General features: G+C 36.2%; 1 protein-coding gene and 1 long non-coding RNA gene across 2 annotated transcripts in view; one reads left to right on the forward strand and one right to left on the reverse strand.

Moving 5' to 3' along the window:
- Positions 1-7,465: 7,465 nt before the first annotated feature.
- Positions 7,466-16,344, forward strand: part of LOC145212799 (uncharacterized) — a 53,849-nt gene continuing 44,970 nt past the window's right edge. Inside the window, exons 1-14 of the mRNA XM_080081051.1 lie at positions 7,466-7,697; positions 8,063-8,190; positions 8,734-8,878; positions 9,338-9,492; positions 10,619-10,722; positions 11,065-11,256; positions 11,618-11,721; positions 12,131-12,256; positions 12,507-12,669; positions 13,438-13,640; positions 14,269-14,453; positions 14,792-14,978; positions 15,260-15,444; positions 15,840-16,083. Of these exons, the coding sequence (XP_079937177.1) occupies positions 7,482-7,697; positions 8,063-8,190; positions 8,734-8,878; positions 9,338-9,492; positions 10,619-10,722; positions 11,065-11,256; positions 11,618-11,721; positions 12,131-12,256; positions 12,507-12,669; positions 13,438-13,640; positions 14,269-14,453; positions 14,792-14,978; positions 15,260-15,444; positions 15,840-16,083 (2,337 nt within the window). The 5' untranslated portion in view covers positions 7,466-7,481. The remainder of the gene's footprint in view (positions 7,698-8,062; positions 8,191-8,733; positions 8,879-9,337; positions 9,493-10,618; positions 10,723-11,064; positions 11,257-11,617; positions 11,722-12,130; positions 12,257-12,506; positions 12,670-13,437; positions 13,641-14,268; positions 14,454-14,791; positions 14,979-15,259; positions 15,445-15,839; positions 16,084-16,344) is intronic.
- On the reverse strand, positions 8,492-10,625 carry LOC145212800 (uncharacterized). Its single transcript, XR_013856787.1, has 4 exons — positions 9,771-10,625; positions 9,301-9,485; positions 9,132-9,242; positions 8,492-8,867 (listed from the first exon to the last, which is right to left on the reverse strand). It is a non-coding gene; the product is annotated as an uncharacterized LOC145212800 (long non-coding RNA).

The raw sequence follows: 16,344 nt of genomic DNA on the forward strand, positions 1-16,344 counted from the left end.
TGCCGATGTGAAGTCAAGCAGAATCTTTGATGAGTCACAACGCGCTAGTATACGGAAGTTCATACGCATATTTTACGAAGCATTTCGCCTACGTGAAAAAAATGTTGGTTGAGTTTTGCGAAACGCCTACGTAGGCGTCGAAAGGGTAATCACCCGTAACGTGAATGTGCATTGTTGCGTAACAATTGGGCTTGTCCCTACCCGACACGGGCAGGCCCCTGTTGTATGCGAGACGGCGGCGTTTCTGCGTCATCGCATGTACGATCTGTCCCTGCCCGTCGCCCAAACCAAACCTGATCAATCTATTCCAGTACAAGAACGATGTAAAAGTTACTATGCATGCGGTCGCAAATTTGCTACAACAACAAACTTCGACGTGTCATTAAAACTTCTGGCCTTGGTGATTGATTTAGTGCTATTGTGTGGCCATGTTTTCTTTCACCAAGCAAATAAACTCAACTCAAACATTTCATTCCGTTGCTTTTCCGCTTTCGATTTGCCAAAACTTCGAAAAAATATGGTTGTGTAACGTTTGGCCTATTAACAAACATGTTTTGGTAATGTATTGGACGTTTTTAATATCGTTTGAAATCAAAAATCTAAGCATTAAAGTTTACATAGCAGAATGAGCCAGAATGTTTTTCGCAGCGAATGTTAATTCCTAAATTCAAAGCGGGAAAAACAAGCGACCACGTGACAAACTTTCACGAAAACTTGTCGTAAGTTAAACATTTTGCTCACTGTTAGGGCCTTTAAGTCCACAAACCCATTGTTGTTCGACCTAAAGCACTGTGACTCAACACAGAGCGTTTGTTAGCTCATCATGACTCAAAAATCCACCCTCAGCAGTTTACAAATCTTTTCAGTTCCACGGTTCAAAATCTTCTTAGGTTTACTTTAAACGCTAAAAATTAAACCAAATATAACTTGGAAAACCTTTTGTCCGCCGCATTACCAAAAACAAAATCATGTCACGACGAAATTGTTGCTTTTTAACCTCAAGAACTAAGAAACTTTTCAATTAATTTTAAATACCTGAATTCATAAAAACCTTCACAGAAAGTGCCACCAACCACGGCATCTTACTTTTGCTTCAAGGCAAATTGTGAAATTGCGCTGCGGTCAGAACCTTGTAGCCCAAGCAAAATATTGTGACGCGACAATCACTTCCGTCTGTTCTAAGTTACGAAATAATACCTAGAAACACTATGCTTAGAAAGTAATTTAAAAAAAACATTACTGCCAGAGTGCTGGTGTCTATAGAGCACATCATGCAGACGTTTCAACAATCGCTGTTGTCATCGTCAGTGCAGGTTTTAAATCGAGCTAGAACCGGGTTTATATAACCACTTGGAACTGTGGCAGTTATGTTTTTGAAAATACCGAACAAGCGTTTCGTCCACCAGGTTGCATATTTAACAAATTTATCGTCCAACTGCTTTATTGCTAAACAAAATACTAGTTGTTTTTCCAAGAACTTGTAGTTACGTTTTTTTTATGAAATAATCCCTTCTACTGACACAGCAACAAACTTCATCTGTTCCTCGATTTCCACACAACAGCAGAACACAACAGGAACTAATCATTTTACTGAAACTTCCGACACCCGAAGGCAGACGCCAATAAATAGCAGTTTGCGAACGGGGAAGGACTGTAGAGCTTCCCAACCCTGGGGCGGTGTTTTACCATTGCACTGCACAACTCGAACCTATACTCGCGAACCCACAGTCGACCGAACCGTACGCGCGGTTTCGTTGCCTCGAAATTCAACTGCGTATCGCGGGAACGTCTCCGGTTCTCCACGCTTGGGGAAGGCCGGCGAACATATTAGACGTTTTCTGTTTCGGTTTTGATTGTTGTTCGACAAATTTCATGCGTCGTATAATTTCCCAACGACAATGTGATTAGCGATTAGGGTTTAATCAATGTTTGTTGACAAACACTTGACAACGTCGCGAAATTCTGCACGCGTTCTGTCCCTAAGCCAAGGGAAGCGAAAGTCACCAACATAACAAAGTGGAAATATTAGAAACACCAGACACAGACTTTTGATCCGCAACAAAACTGCCAGAAAATTTTCGTGCAGTAAATAATTTGTACTGACGACGTTTTAGCCATCGCTGCAGTTCACTACAATTAAATTTTATCCCAATTCTTTTGCACCTAAGTTCATACCCTAAAAATACGAAGTTTACAAAATATAAGGGAAGACACAACCATATGATTTTAAGCACATGGAATATTTTTAAGTAAATGGTTTAAAAACGTGAAATTTAAGAAATATAACTTAAGAAAACAAAACCATATGATTTTAAGCACACGGAATTTTTTCTCACTTTTCGCACGACAAAATTTTTGACGAAAGTTTAACTTCTGAGTCAACAAACGTTGCCCGGTTGTTCAGGTCGCCTTCACATAATGATTGAGAAAGTGGCTTCAGGCGATCACGTACAAATATCACGTTGTTTAGTTTCGGTTCAAGGGGAGAAGTTCCTGAAATAATACACTGCAAACCGCTTTACCGTCACACTGTGTTATTTTTACGCTTTTTCACTCAACTTTTATAGTTATTTTTTTGTAAAAAAAGCGACTCTTTTGAAACACTTTGAGCAATTCGATAAAAACTTTTCGATTCATGCGTGGCAAAAATTTTCTGGACAAGTTTTATGATACAATGGAATTGTTGAACTTTAATATGCAGAATACACCGCATTTTTTTAAACATTGAAAGATTCTGTGAAGTTGCTAAAAGGTTGCGATGTAAATTGGCAACGAGAAATTTACCTGATGAATTATGGTCAAACCTAATGGTCATCACATTGTTATTTGTCACAAATCCGTTTAAACTTGACTTAAACTCTTAAAATTAACGAAGTTATCAGGTGTAAGCACAAAAATTCTCCAAATTTCTACGAAAGACTCTAAGCACTTATGACGTAACAGACAATTAGCGCTTAGTTTTCTGCAAACAGAAGTTTATTCCTACGAAGATATTTTTATTGCAAGTAAATTCTAATTATATGACTTTAAAAAATAATTTAGGTAAAAGAATATTACTTCTAAAGTAAGACGTTCCACGCGAATTAAGCAATCGAAATAAAAACTCCAAATGGAATTTACCACCGTGATTTGTAGACAACTCGTTTTTAGATAAACCGCCAATACTTATTTATGTGATTCATGTCATTTGGCAGATCATTTTTTTAAATCTAAGTTAAATAAGAAATATATTTTTGTCACATAAATATATTTTTATACGTTTAAATAGCATGCAATTTAATTTACTCATATTCTCGACATATTTTTTTAAATTCAATATGGTAAAATGACAAATACATAAACTAAAATAAACATGGTGGGTCAAACAGTTTTAAGTTATTCAACTAACTTATATAAATTCTTTAATCAAAACAGTCATTGTTAAAATTTTGTAAAATTGGTTGCAAAAACTTAACTTATAGATAAAACAGTAGGGACTATATTTGTTCGAAAGATTTCTAAAGTTTTTGAACTGATCCCCGAACAGGAAGTAAGAGGTCTTAGCAAGTTTTGTCCTTAGTTTTAGAGCCTAAGGGCATTAATACCAGCTAATATCTACGGTGGCTCCGTCAAACAAAAGAGATTTCGTCGAAATACCGCAACCAAGAATTCATCGCAAACCCAACTGCGCATTGATGTGGACTTTACTATTGTTTTAAGTTGATTGAATGCGGAACTACGATTGAAAATTTATCGTAACGTAAATTTATAAATTAATATTTAGAATAATTGAAAACTACCATCAATAAACCAATTGCCAGGAGTGTAGCTGAATCTTATAAAAGTGCAACTAATTTTGTTTTTTTGGCAAAAGTGAAACATTTCGCTGTGAATCTTGCATGGTATAATTTCCAACGACAACGAATCTTTTAAACATTTATTAGAAAAGACATGAGGCGAATTTGGCTTTCAACTTTTCTTCAACGAAACTACATAATTACCGATAAAACTGGTGACGTAAATAACAGGGTTAATTACGTCATCACATTAATTTACATCATAAAATTACCAAAAAAAAACTTTCTGCGCCGAATCAGTTTCAACAGTTGAAAATTCTGTCGCCCGCGGCGAAAAAGCGTATGTCTATTATTACGTCACAATTTACCGACAGTAGCATCAAAAATTTTCCCGCTATTCGACGGAAATACCTTGCCTCCGTCATGGTAAGAGTTAGATTGTGACAAAACAGGGGAAATTATCACGGGACAATTACACTTTAATGTTGCTGCTTCGAATAAGAGGTGGTGACTCATAGATTTAACACGATTCAAATATAGTAACCAAAGCTAAAAATGTTTGTGTTTAAATGTATTTCTATTTTTTTGCAAGACGAGTCTGTTTTTAGCCAGATATGATTTGGTACGGTTTTTAAATAGAAAATTTACGAGTCTTATCTGTGTAAAAAATGACAAGTTTTTTTTAACTTAAAGCGAGAACATACTTGGTATAACTGCACACCACTTAGACGAAACCTTTATCTAATAAAACGTTTGTTCAGTAATTGTTCAAAGTCTTTTGAAACCAAAAGTATTTTTATCTTCTCACTGTCACCAATGCCAACTAATGTATTTCTATTTTTTGCAAAACGAGTCTATTTTTAACCAGATATGGTTTAATGCGGTTTAAAAATTTTAAATAATTTCTAATCTATGTAAAAATAAAACAATTTTGAAGAAAAACGAGTATTTAGGACAAGTGAACTTTACATCACATGGACGAAACCTTCATGTAATAAAACTTTTGCTCAGTAATGTTTCAAAGTTTCTTAAAAACAAAAAAATATTTTTATCTTCCACATGTCATGAATAACCCAACTAGCTTGTTGCATAACTTACAAGGAATGACTGTGACATGTTGCCTGTGTTCCAATTATGTTGTCACAATGCGTTTGACCCCTGACACCGAACCGGACAGGACAAAACTTTTCCTTAAAGTTAACTCGACGGAAATAGACAAAAACGTGTCTCGAATCACACATGATTCAAAACAATTCCCTTTAATAGAAGGGTCTTTCTGACTATGACGTAATAATGTCAGATATGAGATCACCATGCGCGTGTGTCAGTTAAGAGATTTGCAGCCTCGTTGCAAAATAATAAGGAAATTTTTAAAGCAAGATATTACTTCTGATTTCTGAGACAGATTTTTAAAAAATTACAGTCATTGCTCCTTTAAAATTCTAACAAGCTTTACAACTTTTGAAACTAAATAAAATTCTTTGTTCACTATTGCAATAAAATTGCAAAATATATTTTCTAATAATCTGACTCTGCCAACTGATTTGTGCAACAGCAAAGTTAGCAAACAAATTAACGCAATGTAAATGTCAACTTCTAGTGGGCGGTTTCTGCTACAGACTGGACGTTGGGTAACTGTGTCCACGCTTCGCTTGCTCGCTAACTGGGTCATGTTTTATTGAGGGTCTGCCTTTTGTCACGTCACGAACGGTTGCTCAGTTGCGCAAACAATGGCCCAAGTCGGTTACCGCTGGTCATTTCGGTCTAATGGAGAAAGTTGAATAGGAAATTTCCCCTGGCGGTTACATTAGATTAGACCTAATTGGCCCCATTATGAATTAAATGTTTTGTGAATATGTTTTACGGTGTAGCATAATCCTATTTATTAATTGGTTTACAACAAGTGACTGAAATTTTTAAGTTGAAAAAACGTCAGGAATTGCAGCGCGTTCAACAATTATCCACCAACTGTACCCGACACTTTTTTGCGCTCCATAACGTTTTAAAGTTGCGAAGCTTTTTCCGGCTTGGTGATTGTTTTAGTGCTATTGTGTCGCTATGTTCACCAAACGAAATAAACACATGTTACTCCAAAAAAAAAATAAAGTTGTCTTTCATGATTTTGTAGGACATGCTCAAACAGCGAAATTTGTGGATCCAAATAAACTTGCAAGTCTAAAAATAGAGTAGTTTTCGGCAAACACTGCTTGCCAACTTCTGTGAGGAAAGAAATTTTGCAACCCCATCCAAATATTTGTCTACAACCAGTAAGCCGTTACGTTAAAGGTTCATAGTGTAGATAAAATGGATTAATAAAGTTCAGGTCAAAAAAATCTATAATGGTTCTGTAAATGATATGCAAATATATTTTCAAATTTGCCATTATTGGTATTTATTTAAGATTAGATAAATAATATTTCGGCGAAATCATGGAGCATGACAAGCGTTGCTGTGGAAACCGGTTACGACACGCTCGAGTAACTGCAGTTTGATTTTTTACTGTTAGATCAAACAATGTGATGTTTGTTTGCTAATAATGCAGTTTTGTTTTAATTACTTTTCCCGCTTTTTACAATTTCTGCTTCCTTTTGCTTACATTACTTTAGCAAGGCCGCATTGTAACAAACATCAGTAATAGTTTAAACTACTTGATAAGGGACAAAAATGTTATCACTAGAGCAGGGGTGTCCAACCTTTTTGACCGAAGGGCCACATGCGGTTTACGAATGATTGCGCAGTGTTTACTGCTAATTTGTAATCTTAAAATGGCTGTCCATGTCCACTTTTCTTAGAATATTCTGTTAGCGTTATTTGCTTTTCGGTTCTTATTTGGCATAATCTACATCACTGCAGAGTGCTGAAGATATTTCACTGCTAAATGCTTTTTACGCGAGTCTCTGATATGATAACAGATGAACCTCAATAAGGCAAGAAATATTTCTGACTGACTGACTCTTGAAGCAAGACATAACAATGCAGAAAATGTGATGCGTAACAATGTGCATTGTGACGTAATAAAAGTAACTTGAACAGTCGTGTATTACTCTGTTAACAAACAAATAAGGCAAACAATAAATGCCAATCCTCGGCATGTAAATCGCCATAAATTGGGCAGGCGTTAAAGTTCATAGTATAAGTTATTTCGAAAAATACCGCGCAGGCCACTCAGAACCTTCCTGCGGGCCTAATGTGGCCCGCGGGCCACGGGTTGGACACCCCTGCACTAGAGTAAGCAAGCAACACTTACTGAGCAATCAATGTTAAATTGCAGTTTACCAAGCCTTCAGAATAAGCAAAATTGATTGTATGCACCACTGAAACTTATTTTCAGTTATTGCTTTACTTTCCATATTTCTGCTATTTGTTTTGCAAGGTAATATGTTACTGATTTTTATTTCATTTCGCAAAATGTTTTTTTGTGCCCAGCATGTTTGAATCAATAAAATACGGATACCCAATGATAATTAATGACTAACACTGAAACTTATGTAAAGTTATTCTTTACTATCCATACATTTGTAATTTTATTTTGCTTTTAAAAGTAATGTTTCATTACACCCAGCATGTTTAACTTAATGAGATATCGATACTCAGTGATAATGACCAAACTGAAACATATGTAAAGTTATTCTTTACCATCTATGTATTTGCTATTTATTTGCAAGTAATGTTTTATTTTACTCAGCATGTTTAAATTAACGAGATATGGATACTGATGAAAGGTTGAAGTGGTTGGAAACAAGAATTTCCTCGTCTCTGAGACCGAGAGCTGATGAATTGCGAGGAATTTTTGTGAGAGATGAATCTCGTGCAACATTGATTGAATTCTTTTCAAATGATGAAGCTCATCATCTGTTTGTGTTCTTTGCATCTGAGGAAAAGGGTGGAGGTCTGAAAGTGTCACTAAATGCGCCAAAAAAGGTGATCAGTTTTCTATACTTTCTATAATTTTTGCGCAACCTGCTAATAACAAAATTTACGACATTTTAGATCTAAAAGTTTACCAGTGATAGTGTTTTTGCCACTTGCCAGGCATATTTCATGTTATTGATTCCGTTATTTTTAGGATTAAACAATTTGATAATTTTATAATACATTAAAAATGCACAACCAAAGACATGAATCTTACAAAAACATTTTCATCATTCAAAACAGTTGGCGATATGTCAAAATAGGATTGTACTGTTTTACTTTTGAAAAAATTATTTGATCACTTTACAGTAAAAAAATGATTTCAGCATAAAAACATGAGCTTTAACTGCTTTATCTCTATTTACAATTCTCAGGTGATTGAGAAATGTATTTGTTTTGTAAAAACTGGTTCAGCATCTCAACTTCATGCTGGAAACTTTGATGACGGTCTCACATGTCTCGATTGGTCCCATGCTTTACCACATGGAGATATATTTGTGAGGTAAAGATGGTTAACATGTATTTAGTTAAGTTTCTCGATGCATTCCGGTATGGTTTGGCTATGTATTTTTTTAATGACATGAAACTTAAACTGTTTGTGAGGTCAAGATTGTAATAAGTTATGTCTGATGAGGTATTTGTGTGCAATTTATCAAATTTAGATAAATTTTGGCTTAATTTTCTTTGCTGCATGTTTCTTCTAATAATTTTTATCATCAACTTTTATCACTAAACTAATATATAACTGAAACAATTCACAGATAAGTGTGAAAAGTAAAGGCAAGCAATTATTACAAATAACATACATTAACCAACAAGTTTATTTTGATCATAGTGTCCATCAATGCTTTTGCTTGTTTGTGTAACTTTTTAACAAAGATAGTTGCATTTGAAGTAAACCGAATTCTAATTTAGACACTTGATATTCAAAATTTTGCAACAAATAGAAGAAAACATTTTAATATCTTTGTTACTACTTTGTACGCATTTGATTAAAAAAAGAGATATTGTTTAAACTAGCTTTTCATATTAATGTTTTTCACAGGGATATTCTTCTGCCATTGTTGTGCACAGACACCGATCTTCTATCATCAGATCCAGGTCTCACGATCACGTCGGATAAACTCATGGACATTCTTCACAGGTTGCTAGGCAACATTGAAGTTTCACGTGGAGTAGCTGAAGGAAAGGTGCAACCAGATTTAAATTATTGACCTAATACTGTTGCTCAATCTTTACACCGTAGTCTTCCTTATGTCTGTGGTAAAAATCCTGTGGCAAAATTTTACCTGAATGTGGTTTTTGAGCCCAAAATTTGTAAAATACCATAATGTGCATTTTTGTATGCTGCAGATGTAAAAAAAATTTTGCTGTTATAGCATGTTATCAAATTGTGTTTCACTTCATTTTGATCATGTCTTTATACCAATCAATAATACTTACTTTTGCCATTTCTCTCCTTGAATTGTTGCTCATTTTTATTTTGTACATTTTTTGCATTGTGTCCAATATAAACAGTCAAACAATGGTTGGTTGTTGACTCTCTGCCCAAAGCTGCAGATAAAAAAATTTCAGCATTTGTAATTTACCAAAATTAATGAAATATGTTTACCAAAATATAAACATATAACCGTTGTTTGTTTATTTAGGTAACCCTTGCACTTCCGTGCATTGAAGTCCTGGCTGAGGCAGCAGCATTCGACCAACGACAACCAGCAGTTATTCATGTGTTGGAATCAGCTGTGGTGGGTTGGATTCGCCAAATCAAGAATGTTTTACATCACGATGCTCTTGCAGCTACAATGTAAGTTTATCTGAACATTATGATATGTCATTTAAGTATGCAAGTGTTACACAACACAATCAATGAAAGGTTTTCTGTAGAGCAACTAACAAGTGGATATATTTTAAAGTCTGCTATTCACAGAAGTAAGATAATTTGCTGAATAAACGCAGTTGCCTTCACGTTTACATGTGGGTAACTTAGCTTACAACAACTTTTTTGGCACAAGGTGTTACATGGTGTGAGAATAGGGCAAAACAATGCGGATAAGTGTACATTAGAAGTTTGGGGCCACTTACCAGAATCAAAGATGTGTGCCTGCGACAACAGCTTATTATTGCAAGCAGGGCTGCCAACGAGAATTTCAACAAAACCCAAGACTCACAGCCAAATAACCCAAGAATGCAAAATGTGGTTAGAAATGCAATTAATTAGCAAATTTACTTGTTTCATTGACAAATATTTGACAATTTACAGTCCGGAAATGCGACTTTACAAACTTTTGGTAGGAAATGGTCAATGCAAGCAAAGGGAATATTATGTTCAATAAAATATGCAGCAATCGCCAGTTCACTCTTGGCTGTTTGATGATCATCATCTGTTTTCTTTTTCATAAAATTAGTAATGTCTACAGTATATTTAAAAGCTTTAAAACTTCTTTGATGGTTCGCAGTTTTTATGTTTAACGAACATTGATCTATTTGCATTTTTAAGTGTAACGATTGCTTTCACTGTATACTTATCTAGAAAGAATTAAGGTCTAGAATAGAGAGAAAATAAAATAAAAGGGCCCAAACAGTGCAGCTACCCGAAAAACTTTTCTCGTTAAAATAGTTCTTACATATATCTATTTCATCAATAAGACTCAAAACCCAAGAATTGCTATAATTTTCAAAATAAAACCCAAGAACCCAAGACGTCAAGTAAAAACCCAAGATCTTGGGGCAAAACCCAAGCTTTGGCAGCCCTGATTGCAAGTAGTATTATCGAAAAATTCCCCCGTGCAATAGACTGAAAGTGAAAAGCCGTATCATGCAAAACAAATGCAAATATTATTAGTTTCGTATTACCAAGTTTCGGTTTCAGATCTCGTTCAGTTTAACGCCATGCAAACTAAAATTCACAAAGTAGGTTTTATTTGTTTCAGTCAAATCAGCAAAGAAGAAAACGAACCAATCCGACCTCACCACGAAATCGCGATGTGGAACCAATACATTGGACACACAACCTCAATACTGCAACAACTGGAAGGTTTTAACAGCACTTACGTTATCAGTTTTCGATGTTACCCTATGACTAATACTGTTTAATATTCTTGTTAAAACCGTCATGTAATAAGTATTTATGCACTGTTGTTTGAAATGTTGTGCGTTGTTCTTAAGCAAAACAATCATTTGTTTCTTGAATCAAAACCTCTGCTCAAAGGCATAATGTAGATTGTTCCTACCGGTTTTACTTATGCAAGCTGTTTTTTTAAATAATAACCCAAAGGTTGAACCTTGATTTCTCGATTTGCCCTACGTTATTTATTTGACTGCTCCCAATTTATTCAACAACATGGTTCGTTAATTTTCTTAAAATCCTGCTCCACAGCGCCAGTAGCGTCGGACATCCTGATGAACTTGAGCCACGCTAACAGCACTTACGCGCAGTCGTTCGGCGAAGTTCAAGCTGAAATCGTGAGAGCACTTGACGAGGCAAAAGCACGTCTCCGCTGTTTCGAGACTTTGTTGCCATGGATACAAGATATGTACCGCACGTCATCGGTGGAAAGAATGTTGAAAGGTGAAAAAACTTTGTCACAATCACCTGTGTGTATTTTTAAGCATTGTAGCTAATTTTACCCAATTACTCTGAAAAATTGGATGATAAAAAAAATGTTTTATTTAAATAAAAGGGTGCCTGGCTTTATTAGGATTTCTTATAAATAACACCATGACTTTCAAACACTACATATGGATCTGTTTATAAGTTTAATGGTGAAAACAACGGCCCAATAGACGTAAAAGCGATAAAGCATATAGCATGTCGATTTTTACGTCTATATGGGCGGTTAGTTTCAACATTAACGCTGTGCAAATCCAATAAATTACTTTAAACCATCTTTAATACGTAACTGGTGATGGTAAACATATAATTTTTGTAGTGTTTCCCGCATTGCTACACACTGTCCTGTTGATTTGGAAGCACTCAGATTATTACCACGATCCAAAACCGTTTGCTCAGCTCCTTAAGATGCTTTCTAACGAGGTGAGACACTTTTCATGAAACTTGGCTTATTCTGTGTCCAAACACAAAACCATATGTGGATCTGATTTTGAACTTGATTTTGAAGTGAAAACACCATTATTCACAGAAACTTCGCCATAAAGTATATTTACACTATACAAGCTCTGTGGCAATTTTTTTAATCATGTCCTTTATCAGTTAAAAAAGATAGCTTATGTACTCACTGCATAATTCTTAAATATATAATTGTTTTGATTATCAAAAAACTACCACAGTCATGTTTGTGATTAAAAACACGTATAGTTTTATAAGGTGACACACTTTATTTGTTAAGTATTTTTACAACTCTTCGTGTCATCATCAGTATGTTTATCGTGTTCAGATTTTGCCTGCTTACAATTTTCACTTATTTATTGCTCCGTGTCTTCAGATCGTTGCACGGGCTCGCAGTCTTGTAGGGGACAACCCCTTCGACGATACTCAGCGTTCGTACAAAGCACTGAAAGATGCGCTGAGAATTTGTGCGGCTTTCCGAGGAACCTACTTAGATTTCAAGGTGAGATTCGTTACAACATCACAAAGCAGCATCAATGAGCTTTTAATAATATTTGTCTATGTCATGTTGTAGAGTTGGAAGGGTTAATAATAATTGTGCCCGAGGTCCGGTTAATTGCAGGATTGTTTTTTTTATTTGGGACTGCTTTTCAAAGTGCAACAAAACTTAGTTTGGAAAAACGATAAATTTATTTAAGAACCACCGCTCTGTAAGTTTCCCGGATGTTACCTATGACATCACATTCACACAGGAAACTGCAAACAATTACAACCGAGAGAAAGTGGAGTCAAGCGTCATAACAATGGCGCGGTTACGACCCAAGGATAAAAACGTTCTCTTCCGAACTAGGATGTACGGACCTGCAGGGTATCAGGAGTGGCTGTCCAGATCGGGACAGAGAGAGGAGTCTGAAGGTACGGATCTAAGACAAGTTTCGTTTTACAATCAGTTCCAACATTTGTTCATTATGTCTCGTTCACATTGTTGCTGGAACAGGCGACTTTGCTTAAATTACCTGTTGAAAAATAATTCGAACATAGACATTGCTCACAATGTTAATCAGTGTACAGGAAGCTTGTGTGTATGCCCAGACACATTGCAAATATAGAAAACATTGCTGTAGTTTAACAATTTCACAAATGTCTTCCTTCTGTAAAATGGTTATCCAAGTTAACTTTCATGTAGCATCTTCACTGAAAAGTCGAGGATTTACTGCAGGTATGTGATGGAATGCATGTCATAGAAAGAATATTTAGTTGTCTACATAACAGGATCAACTTCTACAAAAATATTTCTTCTGAACTTTGTTATTTCTTCGATTTACAGAAAAAAAAGTCTTTTTGATTTAAATGTCTTAGCATTAGTAGTAAAAATGGATATAAGAGCATGTAACAAAAAAATGATTTCTTCTGATTGATTTTCTTCGCACATATTCCGAATAGTAAAAGACAAATTTTACTTTGTCGTGCAACAAGACCTACACACGATCTTAGATTAAACCCATTTGCGTGTTTCCAAAACAACACGTTCGAAATTCCAATCAAGGTCAAATGCATGGTTTTAGTTAGATCTATGTAGTATACAGCCTAAACCCTTAGAGAAATATAAAAGCAACATGTTTTGACTTGCTAGCTGAATCAGCTCTTTAATATTTATTTCATAAAGTTATTGTTTTACCACAGACGAGGCTGATCATTGGATAGATTCACCCTGGCCTGCACGCAACACAAAATGCTTCATGGGTCTCAGTCGTTTCGTCGAGCGGTGCAACGATCTTCTGGACCTCGTCGAAACGACACGACATTTTCTTACACTTGAGGAGGCGGCACGGATTGGTGGAGCTGGGTCACGAGCTCTTGACGCACTGATAGCCGACATTCACCAGGTAGATTGAGGTTTTGCTGAAGTGAAAATTTCAAGGTAGTTTGAATATATGAGATGAAATTTACGCACATAGTTCATACAGCCCAAATTGTGGAGACAAGAATGCAACAAAGTAGCTTGGTTATTACACAACTTTGTTGCCTCCGTTAAGCGAAATATTCCTGTTAACTCATACAGCACTGATTGGAAAATTTATTGTGCCCATCAGGTGAAGCATTTTTCTAGTTTTTTTGCCTGAGACGCCGTAACGGTGACACTGAGTTTTGAAACATTAACACTTCGACTTTGCTTCAAATCTCTTTACTTCGTGCCAGGAAACGTCACTTGAAAAGTGTTTGTGTTTTGAAAACAAAAGAAACTCTATTCGCCGCAAGGTCAATAGGACAGGTTTACAATGACCCAGATCGTGGGAACAAAACTAAACAAAGTAGCTAGATTATTGCGAAACTATGTGATAATCGTTAAGCGAAATATTCCTGTTGGGTTTATACAACCCTGTAGATTCAGAATTTTCTGCAAATCAGGTAAATCATTTTCCTAGTTTTGTGCTCTCTCTCTCCGTAACGGTGACACTGAGTTTTGAACCATTAACCCTTTGATCTTGGTTTAAACCTCTTTACTTTTCGCAGGTTTTCACTCGAACCATTCGGGATTTCACGAGTCGAAACCGGGACGTTCTCACCATAGATGACCGACATCATTTCGAGACTTCCTTCTTCAGATACAGATCAGTGATAAAAACTCTGGAGCATCGGCTTGCTGGAGTGCTGAGAAGCGCAATAAGGCTTTGTCCCAACGCTATGTCACATCTCAGGCAAATTACCTAATGTTGTTTTCTTCTACTCTGTTGGTTGTTAGAAAATGTTTCATGCAGATAGGCACAATTAATACATTTACTGAGAAACATCAATTGGAAGAGTATGGTTATAATAAACTGTACAGATGAATTTGGAAAAATTTCATACTGCTTAGCAGCATGGGATCATGAAGTTGATCTGTTTTGTATATGGTGCATCTTCGTAACAAATTTCTTCAAAATAGACTGAATGCATGGCATAAATAAATTTCTTAAACTAGCACTTTTGACTGTGGCGCAATTAAATAAATATTTAAAGTCATCTTTGCCTGAACTAAAAATTTTTTTACCCACAGAGTATTGGAAGTGTTCGAAGGAATAAGCGCTCGCGAACTCTTGCAGAAAGAACTTCAAACTGAGAACCACTCCCTCATATTGTCACTGACACAAGAATTCAAATCTGTCAAAACCATGTTCGAATCATCCATGCATGACGTTCCACATCACGTCAACACTCCCCCGACTGTCAGCAAACTAATCTGGGTTTGTATTATGACGTCACAGTGACGAAACTTCTGAAATGACGTCACAATGTTTAGATATGTAGCGTCTCACTTGGATGAGATATTTGTCTTTTGTTTTTTGTCACCGCAGTTATGACGTATTATTTGTTGTTTGTGACGTCACACTAACAAATATCCAAAATGACGTCATAATGTTTATGTTTTCTATCGTCCCACTTGGAAGGGATGTTTTCTTAACATTATCTTCTGTTACCTGTTATCGTATTTATGACGTAACACTTGTCGATTGTGACGTCACAGGTGCGTGGCATGAAGGAGCGCGTAGGATATCCGATGACGAAAGTTCGTCAAGTTTGTCCGCACGCGCTCGAGAGCGACATCGGGTGGCAGCTTCGCGACGCTTTTACCGAAACAATGAACGAGTTGGAGAAATACGAGACGAGATTGCTCGTGTCGTGGGCGAAAAGTGTCGACTCCGATCTCAGGTAAGCGATCATATTTTGGTTTATTGACAAGTTTGGGTTCTGCTTTGCACAGTGCGAGACTAGGGAAGAAGAGTAGTTTAGGTTTTCCGAAATTTTTAGGAAATAAATCTCATGTTTGCGATCCTTTGAATGATTTAAATACACTTCGTTTTATACACAGTCCCTTAAATGATGGACACTCTTTTGAAAGGTAAATGAAAAACATTGACATATAACCAGAAATACGAATCAGAACGTTTGCTGATGCCACAATGGGAAAAATATGTGTTGTGTTAAATATATTCATTCGCCTTTCATAAGTGTTTGTGCCAAAATAAATTGAATACGAATATCAGTTTTGTGTTCATAGTTTAAAACTAGTTATGTGTTCATTAAATGTATTCCTATACTTGCAGGGAGAGATTGAAGCAACCCGTGCTGGCCACTGAGCCGCTGGAGGCCGCCAGAGGGCAGAGCGATTCTCGATTATGGAACAATCCACAATCGGCGCGCGAATCGGTGTCAAACGGAGGTGGGACCGAAGTTGGGTCGGAAAAGGGGCGAAGGGGATTCACCGTATCGGGGTTGAAAGTGAACCTCGACCCCAAACTCCTTGAAATGTTGAGAGATGTCCATCACTTGCAGAGATCTCCTCATGATGTGAGTTGAGTGCGGAGTACATTACTCGCATAAAAGTCGAGTAACTTTGACCACATTTCGAGTAAAATAACACTAGACAGTCACCAAAGTTTGGTTGTTCCTGCAAATCATTCACAGTAAATTATGGTAATTCAAGTTTTAACAAGTTGTGACTGATTCTACAACTTAAATATATGCAAACCATAACACCTTTGTATGCATTCTTCCTGCATGTTGCTGCATAAAAGAGTTTTCAAAATACAGTAAAACTCGGTTAAACTG

Source organism: Phallusia mammillata, chromosome 2 (assembly GCF_965637545.1).
Source record: "Phallusia mammillata chromosome 2, kaPhaMamm4.hap1.1, whole genome shotgun sequence".
Classification (NCBI taxonomy): domain Eukaryota; kingdom Metazoa; phylum Chordata; class Ascidiacea; order Phlebobranchia; family Ascidiidae; genus Phallusia; species Phallusia mammillata.